This window comes from Hevea brasiliensis, chromosome 2, assembly GCF_030052815.1.
Source record: "Hevea brasiliensis isolate MT/VB/25A 57/8 chromosome 2, ASM3005281v1, whole genome shotgun sequence".
Lineage (NCBI taxonomy): Eukaryota > Viridiplantae > Streptophyta > Magnoliopsida > Malpighiales > Euphorbiaceae > Hevea > Hevea brasiliensis.
The window spans coordinates 122,060,799-122,087,271 of NC_079494.1; the positions used below are offsets into that span (position 1 = coordinate 122,060,799).

At 39.1% G+C, this 26,473-nt stretch overlaps 2 protein-coding genes and 1 non-coding gene across 4 annotated transcripts; 1 reads left to right on the plus strand and 2 right to left on the minus strand.

Annotated features, from left to right (window-relative positions):
* Window positions 1-556: 556 nt before the first annotated feature.
* LOC110660626 (ubiquitin-conjugating enzyme E2-23 kDa) lies at window positions 557-2,687 on the plus strand. The gene is made up of 6 exons (XM_058141750.1): window positions 557-752; window positions 850-929; window positions 1,350-1,464; window positions 1,565-1,617; window positions 1,721-1,849; window positions 2,351-2,687. The coding sequence occupies exons 1-6, from the start codon at window positions 709-711 to the stop codon at window positions 2,479-2,481; spliced, it is 552 nt and encodes a 183-aa protein (XP_057997733.1). The 5' UTR covers window positions 557-708; the 3' UTR covers window positions 2,482-2,687.
* A 279-nt stretch (window positions 2,688-2,966) lies between these two features.
* Window positions 2,967-14,940, minus strand: LOC110660625 (ATP-dependent helicase BRM). 2 transcript variants are annotated; one of them, XM_058141744.1, is made up of 14 exons: window positions 14,283-14,940; window positions 11,796-13,136; window positions 10,322-11,653; window positions 10,017-10,129; window positions 9,679-9,770; window positions 9,491-9,573; window positions 9,193-9,285; window positions 9,036-9,119; window positions 8,747-8,950; window positions 7,600-7,842; window positions 5,989-7,524; window positions 5,373-5,903; window positions 4,335-4,586; window positions 2,967-3,825 (listed from the first exon to the last, which is right to left on the minus strand). In XM_058141744.1, exons 1-14 carry the CDS (start codon window positions 14,454-14,456, stop codon window positions 3,181-3,183), a joined length of 6,723 nt encoding a protein of 2,240 aa, XP_057997727.1. In that variant the 5' UTR covers window positions 14,457-14,940; the 3' UTR covers window positions 2,967-3,180. The 2 variants fall into 2 exon arrangements, with proteins under 2 accessions (XP_057997727.1, XP_057997729.1); XM_058141746.1 differs by lacking the exon at window positions 14,283-14,940 and adding an exon at window positions 14,005-14,120.
* A 1,822-nt stretch (window positions 14,941-16,762) lies between these two features.
* Window positions 16,763-16,850, minus strand: TRNAY-GUA (transfer RNA tyrosine (anticodon GUA)). The gene is given in 2 exon segments: window positions 16,763-16,798; window positions 16,814-16,850. It is a non-coding gene; the product is annotated as a tRNA-Tyr (tRNA).
* Window positions 16,851-26,473: the final 9,623 nt, after the last annotated feature.

The following is a 26,473-nucleotide window of genomic DNA, read 5'->3' on the forward strand; positions in this document are numbered from 1 at the left end:
TTTCTGAGGATTTAACCCAAAATCGTTCAGAGTGGAAAAAGCGAATCCATATAGCCGACCCCAAATTTTTGGGATAAAAGCTTAGTTGAGTTGAGTTGAGTTGAGTATATATATATATATAATTTATTTTCATATATTAAAATTAAATTTTCTTTTCAAGCAATTTTAAAGATATATTTTTTCATATTAATTTAATATATTAAAAATAAATAATTTTAATAAAATAAAAAAATGGAATTTATACTCTTACCCATTGAATTAACCATTTGAATGCCACCCATTTAAGTTGGAATCCGGTTTGGGGCCTTATCAAAATTTCAGGAGGAAGAATCTTGAAGGTGAGCGAGGCATTAACCAGGCAAGTTATATAGAAATATTATCATTTCTATCGAATAATTGCATGAAAAAAAATAATAATCGTCTCATGTTCTTTAATTGTTTAGAAAATTATCCATAAAAAATAGATTTAATATTATTATTGAAAATTAAATAGTTTGTTTTTTTTTTTTTAAATGGACAATGTCGGTATTATATTATTATCTCACCTTGTCTCCGCGTTGCTATTCTTTTTTAGTGGTTGATGTCCGAACCATTGTTGCTTCTTCTCTCAGTTGGACAAGCAAACTCCATTTTCTCTTTTTTTTTTTTTCTCAGACTCTCCCTCTGAAGCGGTGAACGAAAAGCGAACGAAGTTGGAAGAAGGAAACCATGTCGTCACCAAGCAAACGCAGAGACATGGACTTGATGAAATTGTTAATCTTCTGTTTAATATCTTAAGTTTCTTTTTTTTTTTTTTTTTTTTTGTTCCTCTGCTTATATTTGCAATTTTTTTAATCTGGGTTTTGCTAGGATGATGAGTGACTACAAAGTTGAGATGATAAATGATGGCATGCAAGATTTCTATGTTCATTTCCATGGACCCAATGACAGTAAATCTTCATTTCTCATATCATTTATTTTCTTTTCCCTTTTCAGATTTTAGTTTCTTTTTAAATGGGGAAGCTTTGAGCTAAGCAAGGTGATTGATTTTCTTGATTTAGTCATTTTAACAATCTACAGTTATTGGTGAGGAGGGTGGAGATATAATATTGATGTTGTGATTGGTGAGACTATAGTTATTAATAACCTAAGTATTTTTCTTGCTATTTTGATTTTATAGAATCTCTCATATTCTAGATAGTTGTATACTTTTTGATCTTAGAAAAAAGCTTGATTTAGGCAGTTCTTGTTTTTCATAATGCACTACTGTGAACTTTTTAGCCCAATTTGGAGCAACTCTGACCTCAAAGCTTTTCCTGTCAAACCTGCCTTTTCTTATGTACCTTATCATTATGGATGGATTATGGCAGGTCCTTATCATGGAGGTGTGTGGAGGATAAGAGTTGAGCTTCCAGATGCTTATCCATACAAATCTCCCTCGATAGGCTTTGTTAACAAGATCTATCACCCAAATGTTGATGAAATGTGAGTAATTAAATGTTGAAGCAAAAATGGTTATTTTCAATCTTAGGTAGATCACCATTTACTATATTTTTCTGTTTAATCTTGGTTGATATAATTTCAGGTCTGGCTCAGTTTGTTTGGACGTTATCAATCAGACTTGGAGTCCCATGTTTGGTAAAGATTTTTTCTTTGACTTTCTGAGATAAGTATTTAATCTACTTCCAATTTATAATGTGTAGAGCTCTTAACCTGACTTGTCAATGCACATGTTCTTCAGATCTGGTAAATGTATTTGAGGTATTTCTACCACAGCTTCTTTTGTATCCTAACCCCTCAGACCCATTGAATGGAGAGGCAGCGGCTTTGATGATGCGTGACCGGTCTGCTTATGAACAGAAAGTTAAAGGTAGCAGTACTTTTTTCCGTGTTCTGTATGTTTGATTAGGCATTCCTCCTTAAAGAAATATGAAGGGAACACTGAATTAATCACAGAGCTAAACTTTCGTTTACAAGAGAGAAAACTTTGGTTTAGCTATGCTAGGTGTTATAGCATAAGGAAATATGTAGGAAACACTTAATTATCACTCAATTTACCCTTAATTTTTCACCGTGCAACTGAAAAATAGCAACACCGTCATTACCAAACATAGACCCCTGCTAGGAGGCTGGAAGGGCCTAGTCTGCTCACAAATGTTGATTTCTCGTGATTGCCTAGCATGCTTCTCATATGAAGTGTTGAAGAACTGTTTGTTGCTATCTTTAATCAAGGGTTGTATGAAACCTATATGATTCTGTGCCTATTGCTTGCTCACAATTACGCAGTGTGTAAATGAGGGCAGTTAATTAGGTAATATTAATTTATGCCAATATATCAATACCCTGCTTTTACTGGCTTATTGACGACCAGAATACTGTGAGAAATATGCCAAGCCAGAAGACATAGGGGCTGCCCCAGAGGACAAATCTAGCGATGAGGAGCTAAGTGAGGACGAATACGAGTCTCAAGATGAGGAGATGGCGGGCCAAGCAGATCCATAGCAGTTGGTCATCAATCCTCTCAACTGTTATATCTGTACATGATGGTGATGTTTTTAGCTTTACAGTATGAACTTATTGGGCAGGAAATGAAGTATTTCCTAGCCTCTGTTTTTACTTCCCTTTGTAAATTAATGCATCATTGCTTCACGTTCCACCCCCAGTCATTTGACATTGTTAATTCATCGAGTGGTCTCATTTCTATTGCATGAATCTAGCTATAAATATCTCTTTGAATGAAAAAGAAGGGAATGAGCAATTGCTGCCTCCTGTGAAGAGCTAGAGAACTTGAATTTGTTTCAGAGATGCAACCTTCGCATATAAACAAGGGAACCAACTTTACGCACATCGTTATACATTTTATTTATTCATCATCTCAAGGGAACGTAACTCGTAAATCCTCTGAAGGGGATGTCAATAGGTGCGTTAAACCATAGTTTTAGTGCTCTGAAAAGTTCAACTATAAACAGTGTAACAGAGGCATAGTATAACTGCAACAAGCAGAGGTGAAAACTACTGGATTTCTCAAATCATGGAAGCAGTATACAATGGAGGATCAATGACCTACGCTATATTAACAGTATGGGCTAACTGCTCTTGTTACAGGCCAGAAAGCGCCACTAATACACTCTGCAGCTAAACGGCAACAATTTATTATTATCTTTTTTTTTTTCCCCATTATACACTATCTCCATTAGAAAGTCATAAATGGCTTGGCCTTCTTTTACCAGCATCTGTCCTCAATCTCTTTACAGGATTTGCCCAACCAACACTGCCGCCACCGCCACCGCCATTATTTGAAGGTTGAGGTTGGTTGGCCCACCCTTGCTGATGGGAATTCTGCTGACCCATTCTCAATTCCTTAGGGACTGAACCTGGAACTGGACTCATTATATTACGACCCATGCTAGGGGGAGAAACTGGACCAGTTGATCCAGTCCTCGACTTCACCACGGACTTGTCCCTGTCTTTCCTCTTCTTCTTGCGGATAACCAACTCCCCTGGATGCAGTGGAGAATCATTCTGCTGATATTGTTCCCGGCTACTACCACTTCCACCACTCCCATGCCTTGTTTCCTTCGGCAAGTGGACTTTGACCCTCGTGTCATCACCAGCAGGAATTGATCCTCGTTGAATTGGCTTGTGGGTAGCACTATTGTCCGGTTCTACCTCATTTATTAACCTGTGTCTCTTGCTTTGGCCTATAGCTGCCTGTCTTGGGGATGGAGCGGAACTGGGGCTAGTAAAAGAAAGTGCACTTCTGGCCTCTCGGAAGTCAGTGTCTGGAAATGCAATCTTCAAGATGTCAAAAAAGAGATCATGTACTTTCCTTGCTTCAGATCTCACCTGCATGATTTAAATATACCTTGAGATTCTGAAAGTTAATAAATTTATCAATTGATACAATACAAGAGGAGTTGTTTTGGAACTTGATTCCTGAGAGAATTCTAGAGACTAGGTATGACAAAAGAATTAAGATTTGTCAAAGACGATTTGTTTCTGGAAGCAACTTTAAGGAAGAATCGGGTTGAAAAAACCATGAAAAAGAATTTAGGAGATGAATTACTTGTATAATTTTAATTTATTATATTAAATTTTATAAGAAAGTCAGAATTGGCAAAATCCATCAGAAGATCCAAACTGCCGCAAGTGTGTATTGCACTTTTTAATAGAAAGACATCTTAAAAAAGGCCAACCTTAACCAATAAAGAAAAAACTTAAATAATGCTTAACCATGCTTCTACAGAGTTGCTTCTAGAAACAACCTTGAAAGCATTCTCCCAAGCCACATACAAAAAAGGAAGAAGTGAATGAATATGATCTTGAAGAAATAATCAGTTAAGGAGGCATCATACCTCATGTGAAAACCCATAGAATTGCATTGCACCCTTCAACATAAATTGTACATCAAACACAAGCTCCATGACTCCATTGTACTCTAATCTGTCAACACGCATTTCAATCTTCCGCAAATCCAAAAGATTATTTCCAGCACCACTCATGTAACCAGAATTCTCTATCTTCTTCCACAAATCAGTTAGAAGAGGCACAATTTGTTGGCCTTCCTTGTCTATCCTCCTTTGGAATTTGCTAATTACATTCTTACACTGTACAAATGAGCATTTCGAGGTAAATAAATAAATAATATAACATAACCACCATCATGTCATTCATGATATTAAAATCATCATTCAAGAAGTTATAATCTAATTTTTACCATAAAAATTTCAAGATACAAGGCATACATTAACATACTAACAAAACAAACTGAAATAGATTCAATAACAAGGGAGGTAAAGAAAAGCTCTATTGGTGAATATGACATCATAAAACAAATTCATGTAAAATATTAAAAGCATTAAAATGCAGGAGAGAAATGGAGGGAGAAGAGCAACTGATGGTACAGCACTGCTATATATACTTATAATTTTGAATTACATGGATCAACATGACCTAGAAGCATTACACATTTTGGAGAATTTAACCCAAAATCGTTTAGAGTGGAGAGAGAGAATCCATATAGCCGATCCCAAATTTTTTGGATAAAGGTTTAGTTGAGTTGAGTTAAGTTAAGTTTGAATTACATGGATGTGCAAAAACTTGTTTTGGTTGAAAATATACCATTTATTACCCCATTTTTTTAATCAAATATTACCTAATAATATTTCAACATTCATATATATGCACATTTTTATATTTTTAATGCAAAGCACTTTCAAAAACTATAAAACAGCATAAGGTCCTACAACATAATAAACCAGCAAATTCAAAGAGGACAACCATGATTGCCAAATTCCATAAGCAGATGAATGAGTAAAGACAGTATTTTCAGGTAATCCTATATAATAATATGAAGAAAAATGTCAAAATACAGTCGATCCAACAATGCATACCCTTCTCTGGATGACATCTGACATCTTAGAGCCCAACAATGAGTTCCCACTTGTATTTGTAACTTTGCCATCCCAATTCTCTCTGGAGTTTTCAGAGTCTTCTGCAGGAGCACACTGTACATTCAATCTGCTAGACTTTGGCGAAGCATGCAACTTTGATGTGCTAGCTATTCTCCTTGAAGGTAAGTTTCTCCTGCTTTTTGAGGATTCACTATGATCATGCCTGGAAGCTTCGGGCTCTCCAAATGTTTTCATCTCAGTATCAGTCCTCAGCTGTGCTAGATATTTATGGTCCACTTGGAATGGCATCAAACATGAATCTCCACGTTGTGCCTCAATGCCAGACTTCTCCTCTGGTCTTTCCAAGTTCTGGCGCGGCCGAACCCGAATACTACGTTTTCGTTTTATCTTAGGTTGCAGAACCTGTTCATCTTCACCTTCATCACGATCATGTATCCAACTTCCAGATTGCTGGTGATCCACGTGAGAATCTCCAGACACTGCAATTTCCCCTTCCTCCAATTCGTCTGGCTGGAAACAAAATAAGAGAAATGAGTGAATAGATAGCAACACCTAGACAATCCAATAACACAGTACAGAAAGATAAGAAACATACCAGCTTTTTAGTAACAGAACCTGGTCTAGCATCTAATGCAGACAAGGATCCAAACTTCTGTGAAGAAACAGGAGACACCATTCTTGTCATTCTTCGATTATCAGAGGAAGATCCAGAGGAACCACCTTCTTCTACCATCTGGATATTTCTAGTGCTTTCATACCCACCATCACATACTGGAACATCATCTTCTGATTGGTCCTTACTGATGGGAGGTGCCCCAACAGCACCACTAGATTCATCATCTTCAAATTCTCTAATTTCTCCCTCCTCTTCATGTGCAGAATATCCATTTCTCTCATCAGAACTAGCCTCAGAGTATTCCCCATTATCATCAATTTCTTTGTAGTTAGGAGACTTTTTCCCCTTGGGTCGCCCCCTTTTTCTTTCAGTTTCCATTTCATTGGTTTCCATACCCAAACCACTAGCAAACAAGATATTTTTTGATGGTTTCTTTGATAAATTAGCAACTGCAGCACTCACGTCTCTCGTACTGGCTCGAAGCCACTTAGGTACCTGGTCATAGCTTGTCATCTCCTCAGTCCAATCCAGCTCTTCATCCATTTGATCAAATAATTCAACTTCATCTTCACTCCTTGCTATCATGCGATTTACCTCTAGCAGCGATGGAACATCATGAACTGTTTCTTGATACCGCTCTTCGTCATGTAGTAATGTCTCCAAAGTCATGCGCCTCTCTTCATGGGTTGTTCTTTGGTCGAAGCGTCCAGCATTGATAACCTCATCAGCCATGTCAATCTTATATTGTTGAATATTATTCCTTATGAGGCTCTCAATAGATCCCATGTATCGATCTTTACCTGCAAGATCATCTTCTAGATCAAGTATACCTCCACTTGTCAATTCATCCTCTTTCTGATGGCTAGAAATTTTGTCAACAACAGCTTCCATATAAATGACTTTGACCTCTCTTGTCTGCCCAATTCGGTGGGCTCTAGCCACTGCCTGTTCCTCATTTTTAGGGTTTGGATCAGGATCATATATTATAACTGTGTCAGCAGATTGAAGATTAAGACCCCTTCCAGCTGCCCGAATGCTAAGTAAGAAGATAAAGCAGTCCGAATCAGGGCTATTAAAGTCCACAATAGCTGATTCTCGATCTTCCAGGCTAGTTGTTCCATCAATCCTCCTGTATACCAGACGACGCCATTGCAAGTGTTCCTCCAAAATATCAAGGAGTTTTGTCATTGTACTAAAAAGTAGCACCCGATGCCCTGTCCTTTGAAGTTTTATAAGTATCCTATCCAGAATCCACAATTTCCCACAAGATCTGACAAGGAAGTCCTTGGAAAAGTCATTAAAATAAGGATAATTTAGCAAAGGATGATTGCAAGCCTTCCGAAGTTCCATACACCTGTTGTTTAAAGTTTTATACACCTTAGGCTGGTATATTGGATTTTTTTGAACCCTGCGCTTCTCATCTTCAGGATCAACTCGAAGAGTACCAGTAGATTTGATCCAATCGTAAATGGCACTCTGAATAGCAGACATTCTACATCTCAAAACAATGGAAACCTGCAATGCAGCATTGATATTAGAATCAAGCAGTGTGAAAAAGACACGATCAACTGTAACTGAACAACACCATACCTTGGGTGGAAGTGAACCTTCCACATCTTCAACACGTCGTCTGAGCATAAAAGGCTCCAAAATTTGATGGAGGCGATGAATGATGATGACCTTCTTTTCAGTTTCAAGCCAATCATCCTCTGCATCATGTGTAGGACCTTCCTTTTGAAAGGGTTTTGAGAACCAATCATGAAATGCTTTCCGATTATCAAAAACTTCGGGTAAAAGTAGATTTAAAAGTGACCAAAGCTCCTTCAAATCATTCTGCAGAAAAAAAAAAAAAAAAAAATGGTCCATGTCAAACATATTTCTCTAGTGAGCTGCTCCAAATTATTGATCAGAGTTCCATATTCAGGATGTTGAAACACCAAATTTGTGCCTCATTTTTCACATAATTAAAATAAACTAAATAGACATTGAATCCAAATGATTTCATTCCTATCTGTATATTGCTGGCTCCATTCCACTGACCATATCTTGAAGCCCTTTTATGGGTCTTTTGTAACCCTACTAAGAATAATATTTTTGTGTAAGCAGATGAATATGAATAGATGCCACATGACAAGTGATGGAAGGAATTTCCTTTACCTTCCTTTTCTGCAGCATTATAAGAACCAAAAAGTTCAAGTATTAATCCTACAAAAAGAATCATCCCAGTCCAGCACACAGCCAAGATTTGCAAATCTTGCTTAGGCTCCATTTCTAAATCTCAGATCAGGAATGCTTATAAAACATATCAGATTCGGCACACTTTTCATTGATGGGAAATAAACACTATATACTTCAAATCCTTTTTTTCTTGCACACTTTGTATTACCATAATCCCATCCTTCTAATTGCATAATACATTTAGTAGAAAAACCATGCTTGCTTGCAAGTATATCTTTTCTAAAGCCAAGAGGCCTACAACAGATCTGATATTGATAGCCAAACATGTTTCCTTAATTAACTTAAAGTTCATTTTAACAAGTAAAATCAGTTCAGCAGAAGGCCTTTTTGTGCATAACAGGGCAGGCACAACTGCATGCCAAAATAACAGAAAGGAAAATTGCTAACAGGCCAACCAAAACAAGAAATGGTGTAATTTAGCTAAGGCTTCACAAAACCCCAAGCATTTGCATTAGTTTCACGAAGAGCATCTTTGTACCAAGATCTGTCCTTAACATACCTGTAATGGTGTCCCTGTGAGAAGTAAGCGCCTCTGGCAGCGATATCTATCAAGATCACGGGCTAAAACTGATTCCCTGTCCTTCATTCTCTGTGCTTCATCAATTATGATATACTTCCAATCCACCTTAGAAAGTTTTGACCGATCATACATGATAAATTCGTAAGTTGTCACAAGAACATTAAATTTCATTGCAGAAACCTCCTACAGAGTAACATTAAGAGAAACTTCAGCAATTCATAAAAAAACTCAAAAGATCAAATGAACAAGTAAACATATTTTTTCTTACTTGAGAAAATAATTTCGAACGTTGATCTTTTCCACCAACATAAAAAATGCATGATACAGATGGCAGCCAGTTATGTAACTCACTCTGCAGCAGGAACTCAATTAGACATTAGAAAACAAAAATAATAAGCCCTCCATGCAACTAGAAAGTAACATACCTTCCAATTTACCAAAACAGCATTAGGGACAATTATAAGATGTGGGCCATAATTTCCTTTAAATTCCATCAGATAAGCAATCAATGCCATCACCTACACCGCAGATAAAGCATTTAAGAACAGCACAAGTGTAATAAAAAAAAAAAATATTGTGCATTATCTGATCCATGAGTTATTCTAATAAGATATGAAACCACAGAGTTTCTAGAAACAAAAATATAAGATCGGTTTTCCAATTTCCAGGTTTTCTATTTTCTAAGAAGATGTGTTCTAAAGGTTCAAGGCAACAGACAGCCACCTGTACAGTCTTTCCAAGACCCATCTCATCTGCCAGGATCCCATTTAATTTGTTGTTATACAAGGAGAGCATCCACTGCAACCCTACCTGAAGGGGATAGACATGCACAGATGCAAGCAGCTCAAAATTTTAGTTTATAACACTACAAATGGTTAAAGAAAAATTGAAATATACTCAATATTAGCAACCTACAAGCTGATAATCTCGTAAGGTTCCAGCTCGTAGCATGGAGGGCTGCCTAATGACCCTCTCATTGACAGCATGAGCAAGATGGTAATATCTGGTGACAACCACAAGGAACAACAATAGTCAAACCTATTACAATAAAACATTGATTTTCTTAAGGAAGAATATTAATTCCAAGCAGAATAATTGCAAAATATGCTAGACACACTTGGTTTACATTATATGAAACAAAACTTCCATGTGTTAAGCCAACCACATCATCAGCACTACGTGATCAAATGAATAGTTCACTCCTCTCCTAAAAGCAGAAAAATATGAAGCATATAATCAAAAAACTAACTTGCTAACAGATGAACTATCCCTGGGTGCATTCATTTCCATAAATCGGTTTCTTATCATTACTTCCTCTCCAGCACATGCTGCTGCTACCCTTACTTCTTCTTCTGATAGACCCTATATCAACAAATTGAATGGATTAGCAGATCTGAAATCAATTATTGCTTGGAGAGTAAGAAAACAAAAAAAAGTAAAAAATTTTGATTCACAGACAAGGATGTTAATTGTGGGGAAAAAAAAAATCAATAACAAGGTGGTAGGTGTTGCTGAGGGACAGAGGGAGAGAAAAGGAAGTTGAACAAAGCATGCCTGTAGTCTTGCAGCTGTAGCTGCAGCATTTGCCGCCTCCTCTACTTCCTGTTGATTCTTGGCAGCTGTTATTTTACTTCCCAGTTTGTGAAGATATTCTTCTGTCTGAGTTAAGAATGATGAGAGAACAGTATATCTTTCAGCAGCATCACCAGGGATGCTAGTCTGCTGCTCCAGCAACATTTCCCGATACCTTTCAACATCATTGTTCTTTAATGCCTCCATCCTTTTATTCCGGTCATCATCCTTCCTCTTAGAAAATTCCCTCAACATTCTCTCATGGTATTTGGCAACTCCTCTGTTGCGGGCAGTTCGTGCATCGCGGATGGCCCAATGAGCCTCAAGAAGTTTCTTACGCCACTGGAAGATGGATTTCAATTGTTTATCTCTCATGGCTTTTTGAGAGGCCTGTACTTGTCTTGCTTGCTCCATCCGTTGACGCTCGCATAACCGAACAAACTTCCGATATGGCCTGTCAGGCATTGCCATTATCTCCTGCTGCTGTTGATCTACTTCATCTCTTAAGCGTGCCTGTAAATCTAAAAGCCTAAGCTTTTTCTCTTCAATTTGCAACCGTAATACAAGATCTGGTCTAATCCTTTTCCTCTCTAAATTTACTGCCAGTAAACCATTGATTTTCTTCAGATTTTCTGACCTCTTCTTTTTAAGCACTTCCATGCCTTCCTCAAAGAGAAGATCTTTCACATCATACGCCAATGTTAGATTATTATTAGTGTTGATCATCCCTGATGACCCAATCGAATCATGCTTCCTAGTAAAAAATGGAAAATCAAATAATGGTCCATGATACTTTCTGGCAGAAACAACATCTTTTGACTGGGGTGGAGTGCTTGCTTGTGCAGGTTTCTTTGCTTGCGCGGCATCAGCCACAGGGAACTGTTGTGCAACAGCTTTTCCCTTGTCTGCTGTTATATCACTTTTAACAGGAGTTTTCTGCAGACTTCGTTCCACCTCCTGGTCTGACTTAACAGAAAATGTAGCAGTTTGCTGCTCTTCTTTTCCAGCAGCCACTGAAGTTGTGGGTTCCTTTATCACAGCTATTGTGGCCTGCATGTGACTTGCTGAGACAGTTGCTTTTTCATCTCCCGCAAAAGCTTCCTCTTTTGCAACATTCTGTCCACTAACAGATGGTTTTGCCTGAGATTTCTTTTCATTGGATTCCAAATGCCTTGCTTGGTCCTCAGCAAATTTTCCACCAGATCTATCCTGATTAACTCCTCCTGCAGGAAGTAATTGCTGCTGCAACTGCAACTCAAGAGGTGGTGGAGCAATAGCTCGAAGAAGCTCTTGAGGAAGTGTACCTTCTCCTTTCTGCCAAATTACAAGAGGAATAAATATTCATTGCTCAGAAATTATTAAACTAATGTTTTCAAATTTAATTAGAAAAACTATGTAAGATGGTAAGAAAAGAGAGCACTTGAGAGAGAAAAACGAGAGCTGGCTAGCTTCAGACCTTCAGTCGCCTAAATGCTAGTATTTGTGCTTTAAGAACATGTAATTGCTGTTTAGTGAACCCAACATGTGGTTGTGCCATCTGGACACCAGGCCCACCTAGTGATGGGAAGTGGTTGCTTGATCCTCCATCATTAGAAGAGCCAGCAGACTGTAGAGAAGATCGACTTAATTGCTTCATATGCTGCGTTTGTAAATTTTCTGGGCTATTTAATGCATTTTTTGCGGGCAAAGTCTGATCTGCACCTTGACTCATGTTTGCAGATGACGGAGGGGGATGCATGGAAGGCATTCCATTTCCAAGCACAACCCCCTTTCTAGGAGGCACTTGATTCTCTCTGCTGTGAAAGGCGAGCTGCTGCCCTGCAAGGTTGTTAGTGCTACTAACCAACCCTGCATTGGAACTTGGGCCAAACGGGGTAGATGGAACAATCTGCCTCACTTTAGGAGGGCCAGACTGCCCAGATGCATCACTAGAGGAATTAGCATGTGGAGAACTCTCACTTGCAACAGGTGGAGAACCAACCTGATGCTTTGACATTGATACAGGAACAGGTGATGCCTGTGGACCTGCACTGCTTTCATTGGCCTTTTGCTGTGCAGCCATCCTTGACTGCATGAGTGGAATGAGCTGTGCCATCAGGTTTGCATTTGCAGGTAGTGACAGATCAATGTTGCGCTCATGTGCCCATGCCTGCATTGCTTGCAACTGAGCAGCCATTGCAAGCTGGTTGTTTGCTATATTTTGGATGCTCTGCTGAGGCTGTGGTGCCTGCATAGGTCTTATAACATTAGAAGCCATTAGTTGTCCAATGATAGGGGGTTGGGTTGGAGGCTTTTGCTCATTCCTCTGTTCAGAGACCTGCTCTTGTGCTTGCTCCATTAGCTTTTCACCACGAGAAAAATTCTCAGATGAGATTTTGGATGATGATGCCTGAGCTTGGTTAGCTGCCTGCATGGACATGAGTTCTTGCATTTTTAAATTTCCCATCCGCACATCCTGATCCTTGCTAGTTGCAGGGCCCAACATTCCCATCTTAGCCACTTGTTGTGACTGCATCGCCAAAACCGACTTTTGTTGCTGCAAAGCAAACTGGAGATATGCCTGATGAACTGGATTCAGAACTTGCTGCTCAACAGCTTGATTCCTATTCTGGCCGTCTTGGGAGGAAGCATGCTGCTGTGCCAAATCAAAGAATTTTCTGGATTGTTGAGGCATTTGCATTGAACCTGGAGATGAAGCAAAATTGCCTCCTCCCATAACTCCTTGAAAAGCACCAGCTTGATAAGCTAGAAGGGTTTCATTGCCTTCAGGTTTTCTAAGTAATTGGTGTTGCAATGCCTGCATGAACGGATCAATAGTTTAAAACAAAAGTACATGCGTAAAACAAAAATTCAACATCATCTTTCACAATTACTACTATATGCTATTCTCTCCCTAAAAATACAAGCTGAACAAATGAAAGATGCACATAACCTTGATAAGGACACTTTAGAACTCAGAAGACCATGAGAAAACTCACCAGCTATCCACAACAAGATTATTAAACCACATATATACCAACTGAACTCTGAAATGCAATTGCGATTCAGAATCCCCCAGAAAGCAAAGAAACAAACAGGAAGCATCTAACCCAGTACACATTGTTGGTAGCAGATTCGTTATTACAAAAATTACACCACATATAGGTGAACGAGAAAGACATATAAAGAGATAATTCTTCCAGCTAGCAAGTCAATAAAAAAAATTTAAAAAAATAAATAAATAAACAAGCATGCAACTAAAAAACACAGAATTATTGTAGTCTACCATGAACAACACAATGGGAAAGGAAGAAGAAAAAAAGAAAAACATAAGTTCATTGCTGATAAGTTCCTTTTCTAGATCACCATTAGTAAGGCTTACCATAATTATACAAAGTTTTGAAACATAATCAAACACTAGTATACTACATTTCTGTACTATAAATGAACCTCAAAAACACATTTACATGAACGTATCTAAAAAAATACATTTACAAGAAAAAAAAAAACTGAATAACTTGACAAACCCAAACGAGAAATACCTTCGATTTTATTACCATATACCTCCAAATATATTTTCAATCAAAAAGGTGGAGAAAGATTAAACAAAACAAATTAAAAAACGATTAGGAATACAGGACGCATGCTACACAAAAAGAAACAGCAACAAAGTAAGCTGACTCCACCTAGCTGTAGTAATTAAGCTTGCTCGAGTCCAGATAGGAGCGGAGCTGATGCTTAATTATAGCCAGAGCAACTCAAAGTTTAATGCCAGTCTCCATCCTGTCCAAGTACCAAACTAATCACTCGCATTAATTACTAAATTCATTGATCATGCATCAATGATATCCCATTTATCACGCATTCACACCTATTTATTTACAAAAATGCTTCAAATTCGTAAAGCCCAATGCAAAATCAACCAACTACTGTTCAAATAAAAATTAAACTCATAAAACCCTACCTGTCTAGACCCTATTTGCTGCTGCTGTTGCTGCTGTACTGAGTCGAACCCTAATTGTGGCGTCGATACTGCAGAGGAAGACGAAGATGGCGATGCTGCTGATGACGTGGACGCCGCCCGCCCAGCCGGCCCCACCCGGCTGGGCCCGCCACCACCACCCCCAGCAGATTGCATGCAAATTTAACACCCAAATGAAACCAAACTTTTTAAATTTTTCCCAGAAAATGAAAAATCAGAAAAAAGGAGAAACGGAGTAGAAATAGAGGAAAAAGCCAAATCCCTCCAAAACTTTGACGAAACCCCAATTTTACCCTCCGATCCCAATGTTCAAAACATTACACACAGCTGTAGCTTCTCTGTGCCTATCCACTCTCTCTAATTTTTTTATTTTTTTTAGTCGAATTTTCCCTCACTATAAAAAAGACGAAAATTGCGGGGAGGAAATGGAGATGGATCTGAGGAGGGACAGGGAGAGATCGGCGATTCCAGTAGTGACTCACTACGACTCTATCGCTGTTGTGGGCTTCACGCGATTGGAGGAGGTGCAATTTTTCTTTTTCTCTTTTTTCCCTCAGTCAAACCCTAGAAATTTTCTTTTTTTTATCTCCTTTATAAGAGTTTTTGGGGTTAATATTATCTCTCTCTGAGAGTCCTCAGAGGTTCGGTAATGAATGAGCTTTGTAGCGTTTTATGCAGTGGGAGATGGGGTCCACGTGACTACGGTTAGAAATTCAGAGGAGGGCCCAGTTTAGTCATTTAACCATGTACTTGAACTCCAAGCCAAAAATATCTGGCGGACGGCTTTTGGTTCAACAAATAAAAAAGAACTCTTTTGTTAAAAATAAATAGATAAAATTAATATTTTTAATTTTAGATGAAATATTTTATGTTTATTTTCTTTATAAATACAAATGGGATTTTTTTTTTTTTGTATGGAATTATGTCAATTTGAAGAAATTAAAGGATTCTCCTTCTCTGGAAAAGTGGTGCATAAGCATATGGTGTCATGCGTGGGCTGGAAGGTTTTGAAATTTTAATGGCATAGGTCCACCAATTTGCTACCCTTTTTTAAAGAAAATTTTAGGGAATAATTTATTCCACACCATCTAAAGGCGGCAAATGAGCTGTTACTTAAATGGGTGAAATTAACTAATTAAGATGTTCAAAAAAATGTTATTTTAAAAAGTATTTATTTATTTTATAATTAAAATATATTAAATTAATTTTAAATTAAATCTTAATAATAAATCCAATAATAATTCATTAAATATTATTCATATAATTTGTTCGATTTCACAATTTATTAATAAAATAATTTTTATGGAAAATATAAGTCCAAAAATTAAGAGAATGATGGCACTTTTCTAATGGAGCCAATTAATTGAAGAGAGAGATTCACAGACCACTATACTTTCCATGTTGCGATATTTGGGCTGCTGAATTTGGATACAGACCAAGTTGTATGTGGAGGAATCGTCTGCGTGTTAGGTGTCGTCTAGCTTACTGGCTCGTAGACTATGGTACAGAATTGATATGGAGAACAAGTAAAGGATGGGTGATTAATGGTTGCCACATTAAAGCCAAGGACAGGTTTGGACACCTATTTGTGTATTGGATTTAGATGATGCTAAAGTCAGTTCTCTTCTTTATGTCAATGGCCAGTGGAATAAAACTTCTCTCTCTCTAGTATCTAGAGAGAGAATTTCCACTCAACTCTTTTTTCTTTATCCAGAACCTTCTCCTTTATTTGTCTGGGTGAGGTTAATATAGATTTTGTTATTTTGTATGGGTGTCTGGTTGTAGATCTGAACTTCCTAGGTGAGGGACAATGAGAGGATCTGCTTTGATGAAGTTGCTAGCTCAAACAAAGCTTATTGTGTCTCCAGCTACTAGCATGTTGGCCATGTGAGAGGGTGCAATTAAGAAGCTAGTGAATGGCAATTTCTGGGGTATCGTTACCGGCTGCTCTGTTTTGCACCGATAGGTTTGTGCTTACAAGGTTGTGGCGTTCCTGCTACTTGGAAGTCTCTGTTTCTGGTGCTTTGAAGGACTTCCTGAAATAAATTTCTTAGAAAGTTAAATTTCCATGGAATGGTTCATTTAAACTAAACGTGGCCGTATATGCATGTCTCTTCAGACAAATTTTATTGAGATCATAAAGAAAATGACTTAAGTGAACGTTGACTCCATAGCTTATTCAAGAATTACTGCTGGGAAGTCCAACTCCAATTCTATCAAGCAGTCAACAGCATGAGAAAATGAAGTTAAAAGTGAAATCTAGGAGAATAGTGCATAAATCATTAGAGTAAAACACGTTCAAAAATACAATTAAAATCCGTTTAGAAAATAAAAGCACAAATATTTTTAATCACTTAATTAATTTTTAGAATAAGCCATCATTTTGACGACTGCTGCTTTCTGTTGGTTTAGATGAAGCACACCAAAAGTGCGAAAATGCCATGCATTAAGAAAATGGAAAATCCGACCTGCCGGATTCGAACCAGCGACCTAAGGATGACGGTTGCTTTCAACTACAGTCCTCCGCTCTGCCAACTGAGCTAAGGTCGGCACATGACGTATGGTGCTAATTGTTATTTTAATGATTGTAATTGAGTTTTTTTTTTATATTATTTAATTAAAATAATTATTTAATTTTTATTTCATAAAATTTATTTTATTTAATTTATATATTTTACTTTCATTGAATTATATAGTAAACAAATTTTAGTCTAATTAAATTATTATTTAGTTTTATTATTTTAATAAAATTAATTAATTAATCTTTATATTTTAAAAAATATTATTATTTAATCAATTTATTTTAATGAAACTCATTAATTGGCTCTATATTTTGAAAAATATATTTATAAAGGAATAATAAAAATTTTATTGTATTGAGATTAAATATGAATTTATATTTTTTAATTGTTTAAGTATTTTTATTTTATTTTTTATGTATCATTTTGGTGTTTTTTTTTTATTGGAAAGTAGTATTTGATCAAACATTAATTAGTTCTATATCTCTAAATAATCAAAACAATAATTAAAGAAATTTAATTTTCAATAGAAAAAATATAAAAACAATACTCATGAAATTAAACAAAATTATAATTAAACAAAGTATAAAAAAATGTAAACTTAGATTTATTCTCTGCGTAATGAAAAATTTATACTTTTTATATAGGAATATATTTTTTGAAATATAAGAACAATTAATTAGTTTTACTAAAATAGATAATTAAATAATAATATTTTTTGAAATATATATATCAATTAATTAGTTTTACTAAAATAAAAAAATTAAATAATAATTTGACTGATATTGACAAATAATTAATTTCACGTAAAAATTAAATAGTTTAATAAAAATAAAATATAAGAACTAAATAATATATTTTTTAAAATACAAAAATTAAATAATTTATTATATATATATTTCTTCAATTCTTAGGCACTTCTCAAATGTTAGAAATTTTTTTGATAAATTATTATTTAGTCTTTATATTTTAATAAAATTAGTTATTCAATTTCTGTATTTTAAAAAATATACTATTTAGTTCCTATATTTTGTCTCTATTAAACTGTTTAGCCATCTGTCAAATTTTTCATTAGTCAATACTAATCAAATCATTATTTAGTCTATATATTTTAGTGAAACTAATTAGTTAGTCCATATATTTTAGAAAAACACATTAGTTAGTCTATATAATTTGATTTCGTTAACTATTTAGTCCCATAATTATTTTTTATACCTAAATTACCCTAATCAATTATTCCTTATTTTTCTCTTATTTTTATGTGTCACGACCCAACCTATGGGCCGGACCGGCACTAGGACCTGGGCCAGCCTAAAGCCCCCGAGGCCCGTAGTAAGCCTAACTGTTCATTAACCCAACTCTAAGGCCCATTTGGGCCCAATATCAAGAAAACAAACGGACAGAGTCCGGCCATAAAATGGACTTACCAACGGGGAGTTTTCGACTCACCCGACCTGTAAACACAATATATAGTCAATTGGGGAGCTCAGCTCACCCTCCACATACTCATCAACATAATAATAAATGGGAGCTCAGCTCCCTCATCCAATCCATCAAACATGCATAGCATATTAAGTTTACAGTTCCCAAAATAATAATTTTGTTTTCAGACACATATCAATTAACATTTCTATCACATGCGGAAATTCTAAGTTTTATCAAGTTTATACAAACAAGAATAATTGACTCATGAGGAGAAAAGCAGTTAACCAAAATAAAATCCTCCTCAGAGCTTCTGAAAAATATTGAACAGAGTGAGCGCTCGACTGTAGAGAGTAAAATATCAATTTTAACCATAATCTCTATAACTATCTAGAACTAATGCACTCGAGAGTGAAATGCAACATCAACAACATTTTCACATCATAACATCAAAAGGTAATTTGGAGCACTCACACACCTGTAGTATCAATCATAACATATGGGAGCCGATCCCCATACGCCTCTCTTAAATCCAACCCGGTGCCAATTACTCAAGCTCGGACTTCCACTTAATAACCAAATCGAGGGTCCCAAATAATTACTCAAGCCGTGACTACCCTCAAGGATCGGTCCCAACAATTACTCAAGCCGTGACTACCCCGCCCTATCCATAGTCCATACCACATCACACGCACGCCAACGCACGCACACCGCCTCCAAATTACCACAAAAACATCCATGGCACATCAAAAGTTATGAATGCAACATAAATCGTGCCTAGAGTTTAACTACATAAATATATGCATATAAGTGATGCATGGTCATGCTGAATATATAATAATATCGAAATTACAATTAAAATTAATATTCTACTCACGCACTTAACGACAATCACCGTGGGCGGGCGGAGGAAGAAGGTCATCCGGCCACCCGACAATCATATTACATTTATTTAATACAATGACTCAATACAAACAAAGAAAAGACCAATTACGCCCTAAGTCGTAGAAAATCCGGCAGAGTCCCCTATACCTAGGACCTACCCAACCCGCAAAAGGGCTAAAAACGCACTTCTATATTCACAATCCATATATCAACAGCTCAATCATATCACACAGCCCTCCCGAGCCCATCAAATCAATCATCCATCACAATATGTAAAATTTCAATTTAGTCCTTATTATTGATCATTTTTGCAAAATCGCCCAAACAAGCTCTAAAAATTATAAAACTTTGCCTCATGTCCTTAGCAATATTACTAAGCTATTGCAAAAAGAATCGTAATTTTCTAAGCTACCACGAATATTTTATGGATTTTTAATCCTATTTAAGCACTAGAAAATTACGAAAAGCAAGGTTCGGGTTTACCTTTGCCGATTCCGACTTCGAACGCACTCGACGCCTAACAATGGGGGCTAGCCAAAACCTCGGTCCAATTCGAGACTTTTCCGTGAAGGTCCGTTTCGCCCGAAATTTGCGCATCTTGGCCAATCGTCAATTTCCGCGAATCGAGGATACCTACACGAAGCCCATAACACGGGGTTAGTACATTAATTTTTCAGAATTTTCTAAGCTCATTAAATGCTCGGAAAACACCGCGAAGTTCCGTGGACCCACCAAAAACGGTGTCGGAAAAATTCAAATTTATGTCATACGAGCTCTCGACGAATGGAGCGTGCTGGTGGCCTCGGTTTTCGTGAGATTCACGGTTTTGAGAAATTTAGCCCAAAAGTCGAAATGGGCTAAAATCTTCCCGAGCAAAAATCTGGACAATCCGCTCGATGGATTTCGGCGTTCTTGGTGTCTATGGAAAGCTCACGAGTAGATGATTTTGACACAAGACCCGTCCAATTGGTGGCGGATCGGCCGGATTTGGCCGAAGTTAAACGCGCGCTGCGTCCCTTCCAAGGCCGCTTTAAGCGCACCGTGGGGAAGGGCGAGGTGGGGCGCCGCAAGGTGGGGACGCAGGGAGGCGCGCGGCAAGGGAGGAGGGAGGAGAGAGAAAAGAGAGAGAAGGGGAGAGGGTCACACGCGCGGGAGGGAGGAGAAAAAGAGAAGAAGACGGTCCGATTCGACCGTCCGATCCGGTCCGCTCGATTCGGCCTGGCTCGATTCGAATACAAAATTTTGAATTTTTACTCGCCGGACCAAAACGAGGTCCAAAATTTCAAAAATTTTAAAACTCGTAAAAATACGTAGACTTCCACTATCTGTTTAGTTTTGCCACGGGGTCTTTAACTAACTTTTTAAAAATCATTAAAGTTTATATTTTAGGAAAATCGAACCCGATTTTTAAAATCCGAAAAAACTCACAAAAATTCCTAAAATTTAAATAAAATTAAAATACCAAAAATGCTCATAAAAGTTAAAATTTTGGGGTGTTACATTCTTCCTTACGTAAAAATTCGCCCTCGAATTTTACACAAGGCGTAATAAAGCACATGATTATACATTGAACAAGTAAGGGTACTTGCTACGCATGTCCCGCTCGACTCTGTGTGCACTCTTCCACCGATCGACTCTCCACAAAACCTTAACCATAGGGATCTGCTTTGATCTCACTGCCTCACTTGGTAGTCCACTATGGCTACAGTCGCTCCTCAAATGTCAAGTTCTCTTTTAGCTCTATCACATCCTACATGCAGACATGAGAAGGATCGGGAATGTATTTCCGAGCATGGAGATGTGAAACACGGATGAACGTGAGAAAGGTTGGGTGGTAGCTCCAACCGCAGAGGCAATCGCTCCAACTCTATCAAGAACCTCAAAAGGTCCAATATACCGAGGTGCCAACTTGCCCTTCTTTCCAAATCTCATGACTCTTCATTGAGAAACCTTCAGAATACATAGTCACCATCGCAAACTCCACATCCCTCCGTCTGGTCCGCATAACTCTTCATTCATCGAAAGCCGCCTCGCTGCTCTCGATTAAAGGAACTACCTCAAGTGTACCGCACTAGGTCTACATCATGCACCTTCGCTTCCCCATTTCTCGCCCAACACGCAGGAGACCTACACTTTCTTCCATATAATGCTTCATAGGTGCCATCCCTATGTTGGAGTGGTAATCGTTGTTGTAGGCAAACTCCACCAAAGCTAGCCGTCATCCCATTGACCTCCAAAATCCAAGACACTCATGCAAGCATGTCTTCCAGTTGTTTGGATTGTCCTTTCGACCGTCCGTCCGTCGAGGGTGGAAAGCCGCATCAAGTTCAATCAGGTGCCAAGTGCCTCCCGCAACTTTCTCCAAAACCGAAGTGAATCAGGGCCCTCTCGCCGATATTATGGAAGCCGGAACTCCATGCAATCTGACTATTTCTCGAATGTAGAGCCGGGCATACTGTGCCACAGAGTATGTAGTCTTTACAGGCAAGAAATGAGCTGATTTGGTCAAGCGGTCTACAATTACCCATATGGAATCATATCCTCGCGTGGTACGAGGCAACCCAGTCACAAAATCCATAGTGATCATTTCCCACTTCCATTCTGGGATAGGGAGCTCTGCAGCCTTTCCCGACGGCCTCTCGTGTTCAAACTTTACCTTCTGACACGTCAAGCACTTGGACACAAAGTCCGCTATGTCTCTCTTCATGCCATTCCACCAATAGCTATCTTTCACATCATGGTACATCTTGGTGGAACCTGGGTGGACACTGTACAGTGTATAGTGTGCCTCTCGCATGATTTCATTCCTGAGGTTGTCTACATCGGGCACACATATCCTAGAACCTTGTACTAGGGCACCATCATTGGCAAATCCAAACTCACCACCTTCACCTTGCTGTACTCTTTCTATGATCTTCATCAATTGTTGGTCTCTGTGCTGGGAAACTCTAACTCTTTCCCTTAAGGCCTCACTGAAAAGTGAGCCAACAATACCCCCTCATCTGAAAGATCTAGGATTAAACCTTGATCCATCAACTCATGTACCTCCTGAATCAATGGTCTCTTCTCTACTGAAATGTGCGCCAAACTGCCAGAAGATTTTCTGCTCAAGGCATCTACTACAACATTGGCCTTCCAGGTGGTACCGATGGTGCAATCATAGTCTTTCGTAAGCTCCATCCATCTCCTCTGCCTCAAGTTTAAATCCTCTCACTGGAAGATGTACTTCAAACTTTTGTGGTCGGTGTATATCTCGCACACTTCACCATACAGGTAGTGTCTCCAGATTTTAAGTGCAAAGATTACAGCCGCCATTTCCAAATCATGGGTGGGGTAGTTCTGCTCATGCCTCTTCAGCTGCCTTGAAGCATAAGCCACTACCTTTCCATTCTGCATCAACACACACCCTAGGCCAACTCTGGAGGCGTCACAATACACGGTGTATCCTTCACCACTCACAGTAGTGTCAACACAAAGTGGTGGTTAGACACTCCTTAAGCTTCGGAAACTCACCTCACACTATCCATGTCCAAATGAATGGAAAATACTTCATGGTCAACTTAGTTAGGGAGCCGCTATCTGGAGAAATCTTGTACAAAACGCCTATAGTAGCCGCTTAAACCTAAAACTTCGCACCTCGTGGATCGTTGTAGGCCTAAGCCAATCGCCATCCTTCAATTTTCTTGGGATCCACTTGAATGCCGTCACTAGAAACCACGTGTCCCAAGAATGAGATGCTTTCTAGCCAAAATTCACATTTTGAAAATTTGGCATATAGCTGGTGCTCCCTCAACGTCTGCAACACCATCCTCAAGTGCCACACGTGTTCTTCCTCGGTCCGAGAGTATACCAGAATGTCATCTATGAATACGATGACAAAACGGTCCAAAAATGGCTTGAACACCTGCTCATCAAGTCCATGAAGGTCGTTGGTGCATTAGTGAGTCCAAAAGACATCACCAAGAACTCATAATGACCATATCTTGTCCTCGAAGCCGCTTTTGGACACGTCCTCATTCCTGATTCTCAACTGATGGTAGCCTGATCGCAGGTCTATCTTGGAAAAGAATCTAGCTCCTTGGAGCTGATCGAACAAATCATCGATCCGAGGAAGTGGATACTTATTCTTCATAGTCACCTTGTTCACTGCGTCGTAGTCAATGCACAACCTCAATGACCCATCCTTCTTTCTCACAAATAGAACAGAGCACCCTGTGGTGAAGTGCTCTGACGTATGAAACCCTTGTCCAAAAGCTCCTGTAGTTGCTCCTTCACTCTTTCAATTCTCACTGGTGCCATCCTGTAAGGTGGCATGGATATGGGGTTTGTACCCAGACAACATCAATACAAAACTCTATTTCCCTTCCCGTGGCAACCCCGAAGCTCCTCCGGGAAGACATCCATAAATTCTCCGACAACAGAACATTTCCCATGCCGACACCTTCTATGCATGTATCTCTCACCAATGCCAAATACCCTTGGCATCCACGCCTCAACATTTTTCTAGCACTAATTGTCGACACCAAATTATATGGAGCCACGCTCACACCATCAAAGCTAAACTCTTCCACACTGGTATGTGGAAATACACCTTTTGTTCCTCGCAGCCTAAAGTGGCATAGTGAGTTGCCAACCAATCCATCCCCAAGATTACATCGAAATCCATTACTGGTAGAGGAACCAAGTCTGCTGGGAGGATCTTTCCATCCACTACTACTGGGCTACCCGGAAAAACCATATCTACATCTATGTTGTCACTAAGTGGGGTAGCTACCGACAAAGGGCATTCTAAGGTTGTAGGGTTTCTACCCAACCTCATGGCAAACACAGGGGAGACAAATGAGTGCGTAGCACCCGGATCTATCAAAACACGAGCCTCATAAGAATGTACTGTAAGAATACCGCCACAACCGCATTTGAAGCTTGAGCATCCCGTGGGTCGTGGTGAAAACTCGAGCTTGACTTCTACCCCGAGTGGTAGAACCCCGACATCGACTTCTACCTCCCGACCGCCTCCAAATCCACGCCCCTTGTCCTCGCCTGGCACATCGAATCGATCGCCATGTTGGAAGTACCCGGATACAACTGGCGAGGAACATTTGCAACAGAACCCTGTGACCCCATCTGTGGCTCGCTGAACATGGGGCATTCCCTAGCAAAGTGACCTGGTTGGCCACACCTGAAGCATACTCCTGATCCCATCAAACAAGGTCCTGAATGTCCTCTTCCACACTGTGCACAAGGTGCCAAGGAGGATCTCCAACTGCACTGTAATCGCCAGATTTCGAATCGTGACCACCGCTGATCCGCACTGGTCCAATCTCGTGGTCCGTGGTTCAAACCACTTCTCTTGCTCCTACCATTTCCTCTGTAATTACCCTGGCCACCACTGTCTGGAGTACCCATGGAAGGGACACCGAGGAACCCTCGCTCGCTTTTCTTTGCTCTTCCACTGTCATCCGCAGCATAGCTAATCTCTATTTGTCTGGCTCGATCAACTACCACGTCAAAAGACTGATCAGACATCATGGCCAGGTTTACATACCTCCTGTCAAACCCCTTTAGGAACCTCTTTACCTTCATAGTTTCTGTAGCTACTGCTGTAGGGGCATATCTCGCCAATTCCGTAAATTTCAGAGCATATTCATCTGCACTGCCATTCGCCTTAAGGCCTCAAAGGCCCACCGCTTCGATCTCTCAAGCTTTCGCACAAACCGATTGATGAAAAGTTCTACAACCGAGCCCATGTCAAACCCTCCATCCGGTAACACGTAGTCATTCATCCATTGTCAGGCATAGCCCCATGACATGTCGCATACACTCTATCGCCTCCCGCTACCAATCAGACTCGCTCTCGCCGTCATAGAATCCGTAAACCGATATGCATCGCCCGACACATCATAAGTACTGCACCAACTTCTTAAAATTAATTATCTGCTTGTAAGGTTCCTCTTGGTGCGTGTGGATCGCCGCTGTGGAGGGTGGACCATATATTGCGCCATCATGTCGATGGTTCTTCGCACTACCCAGAGTAGCCGCCATGGGGTCCATGGGACTCGTGCATGAAAGATCGTTTCGACCGTGGGTAGCCGCTTTACTTGAGCAGCCTCTAGGCCTCCTACCCCGCCTCCTGGCAAAGGCGCTCATCCTCGTGCCGACACCTCGTCAGCACATCCGTTCTCGTGCAAGGCAGCTCTCCCGCTTCTACGCATTTTCGAAATTCAGCAAAGATTAGCCCACAAAATTCAAAATCGCACATTGCACACTCTATTGACTCATATTTATACACAATATATTAAGAATAAACTAGAAGAAAAGACGACAATGCAAGACGAATGTGGACCTTATTTTTCCGCATGTGACTCCTAGTAGACTCTTCCCAACACTTTAGACACACATTCCTAAGAACTGGAGCCTAGGCTCGATACCACATTTGTCACGACTCCAACCTATGGGCCGGACCAAGACTAGGACTCGGCCACCTAAAGCCCACGAGGCCCGTAGTAAGCCTAACTGTTCATTAACCCAACTCTAAGGCCCATTTGGGCCCAATATCAAGAAAACAAACGGACAGAGTACGGCCATAAAATGGACTTTCAAACGGGTAGTTTTCGACTCACTAGTCCTGTAAACACAATATATATTAAAATGTGTAGCTCAGCTCACACACAACATACTCATCAACATAATAATAAATGGGAGCTCACTCCTCATCCAATCCATCAAACATGCATAGCATATTAAGTTTACAGTCCCAAAATAATAATTTAGTTTACAGACTCCAAATCAAATAACATTTCTAACACATGGAAATTCTAAGATTTAACAAGTTTATACAAACAGTAATAATTGACCTGCGAGGGAGAAAAGCAGGTTAACCAAAATAAAATCCTCCTGTAGCCTGAAAAAAATATTGAACAGGAGTGAGCGCTCGACTCAGAGAGAAAAATATCAAATTTAACCATAATAACAATAACTATCTAGAACTAATGCACTCGTAGAGTGAAATGCAACATCAACAACATTTTCACATCATAACATCAAAAGGTAATTTGGAGCACTCAAACACCTGTAGTATCAATCATAACATATGGGAGCCGATCCCCATACGCCTCTCTTAAATCCAACCCGTGCCCGAATTACTCAAGCTCTGACTTCCACTTAATAACCAAATCGAGGGTCCCAATTACTCAAGCCGTGACTACCCCTCGAAGGATCGGGTCCCAAATTACTCAAGCCGTGACTACCTGGCCCTATCCATAGTCCATACCACATCACACGCACGCCAACGCACGCACACCGCCTCCAAATTACCACAACAATATCCATGGCACATCAACAGTTATG

Excerpts from the sequence above, each read along its gene's own strand:
- LOC110660626 (XM_058141750.1), top strand. The coding sequence starts at position 709 with ATGTCGTCACCAAGCAAACGCAGAGACATGGACTTGATGAAATT. Across the intron at positions 1,465-1,564 it reads CACCCAAATGTTGATGAAAT|GTCTGGCTCAGTTTGTTTGG; the intron begins GTGAGTAATTAA and ends ATATAATTTCAG. Across the intron at positions 1,618-1,720 it reads GACTTGGAGTCCCATGTTTG|ATCTGGTAAATGTATTTGAG; the intron begins GTAAAGATTTTT and ends CATGTTCTTCAG.
- LOC110660625 (XM_058141744.1), bottom strand. The coding sequence starts at position 14,456 with ATGCAATCTGCTGGGGGTGGTGGTGGCGGGCCCAGCCGGGTGGGGCCG. Across the intron at positions 13,137-14,282 it reads AGCAAATAGGGTCTAGACAG|GCATTGCAACACCAATTACT; the intron begins GTAGGGTTTTAT and ends CCGTTCATGCAG. Across the intron at positions 3,826-4,334 it reads TCTATGGGTTTTCACATGAG|GTGAGATCTGAAGCAAGGAA; the intron begins GTATGATGCCTC and ends TAAATCATGCAG.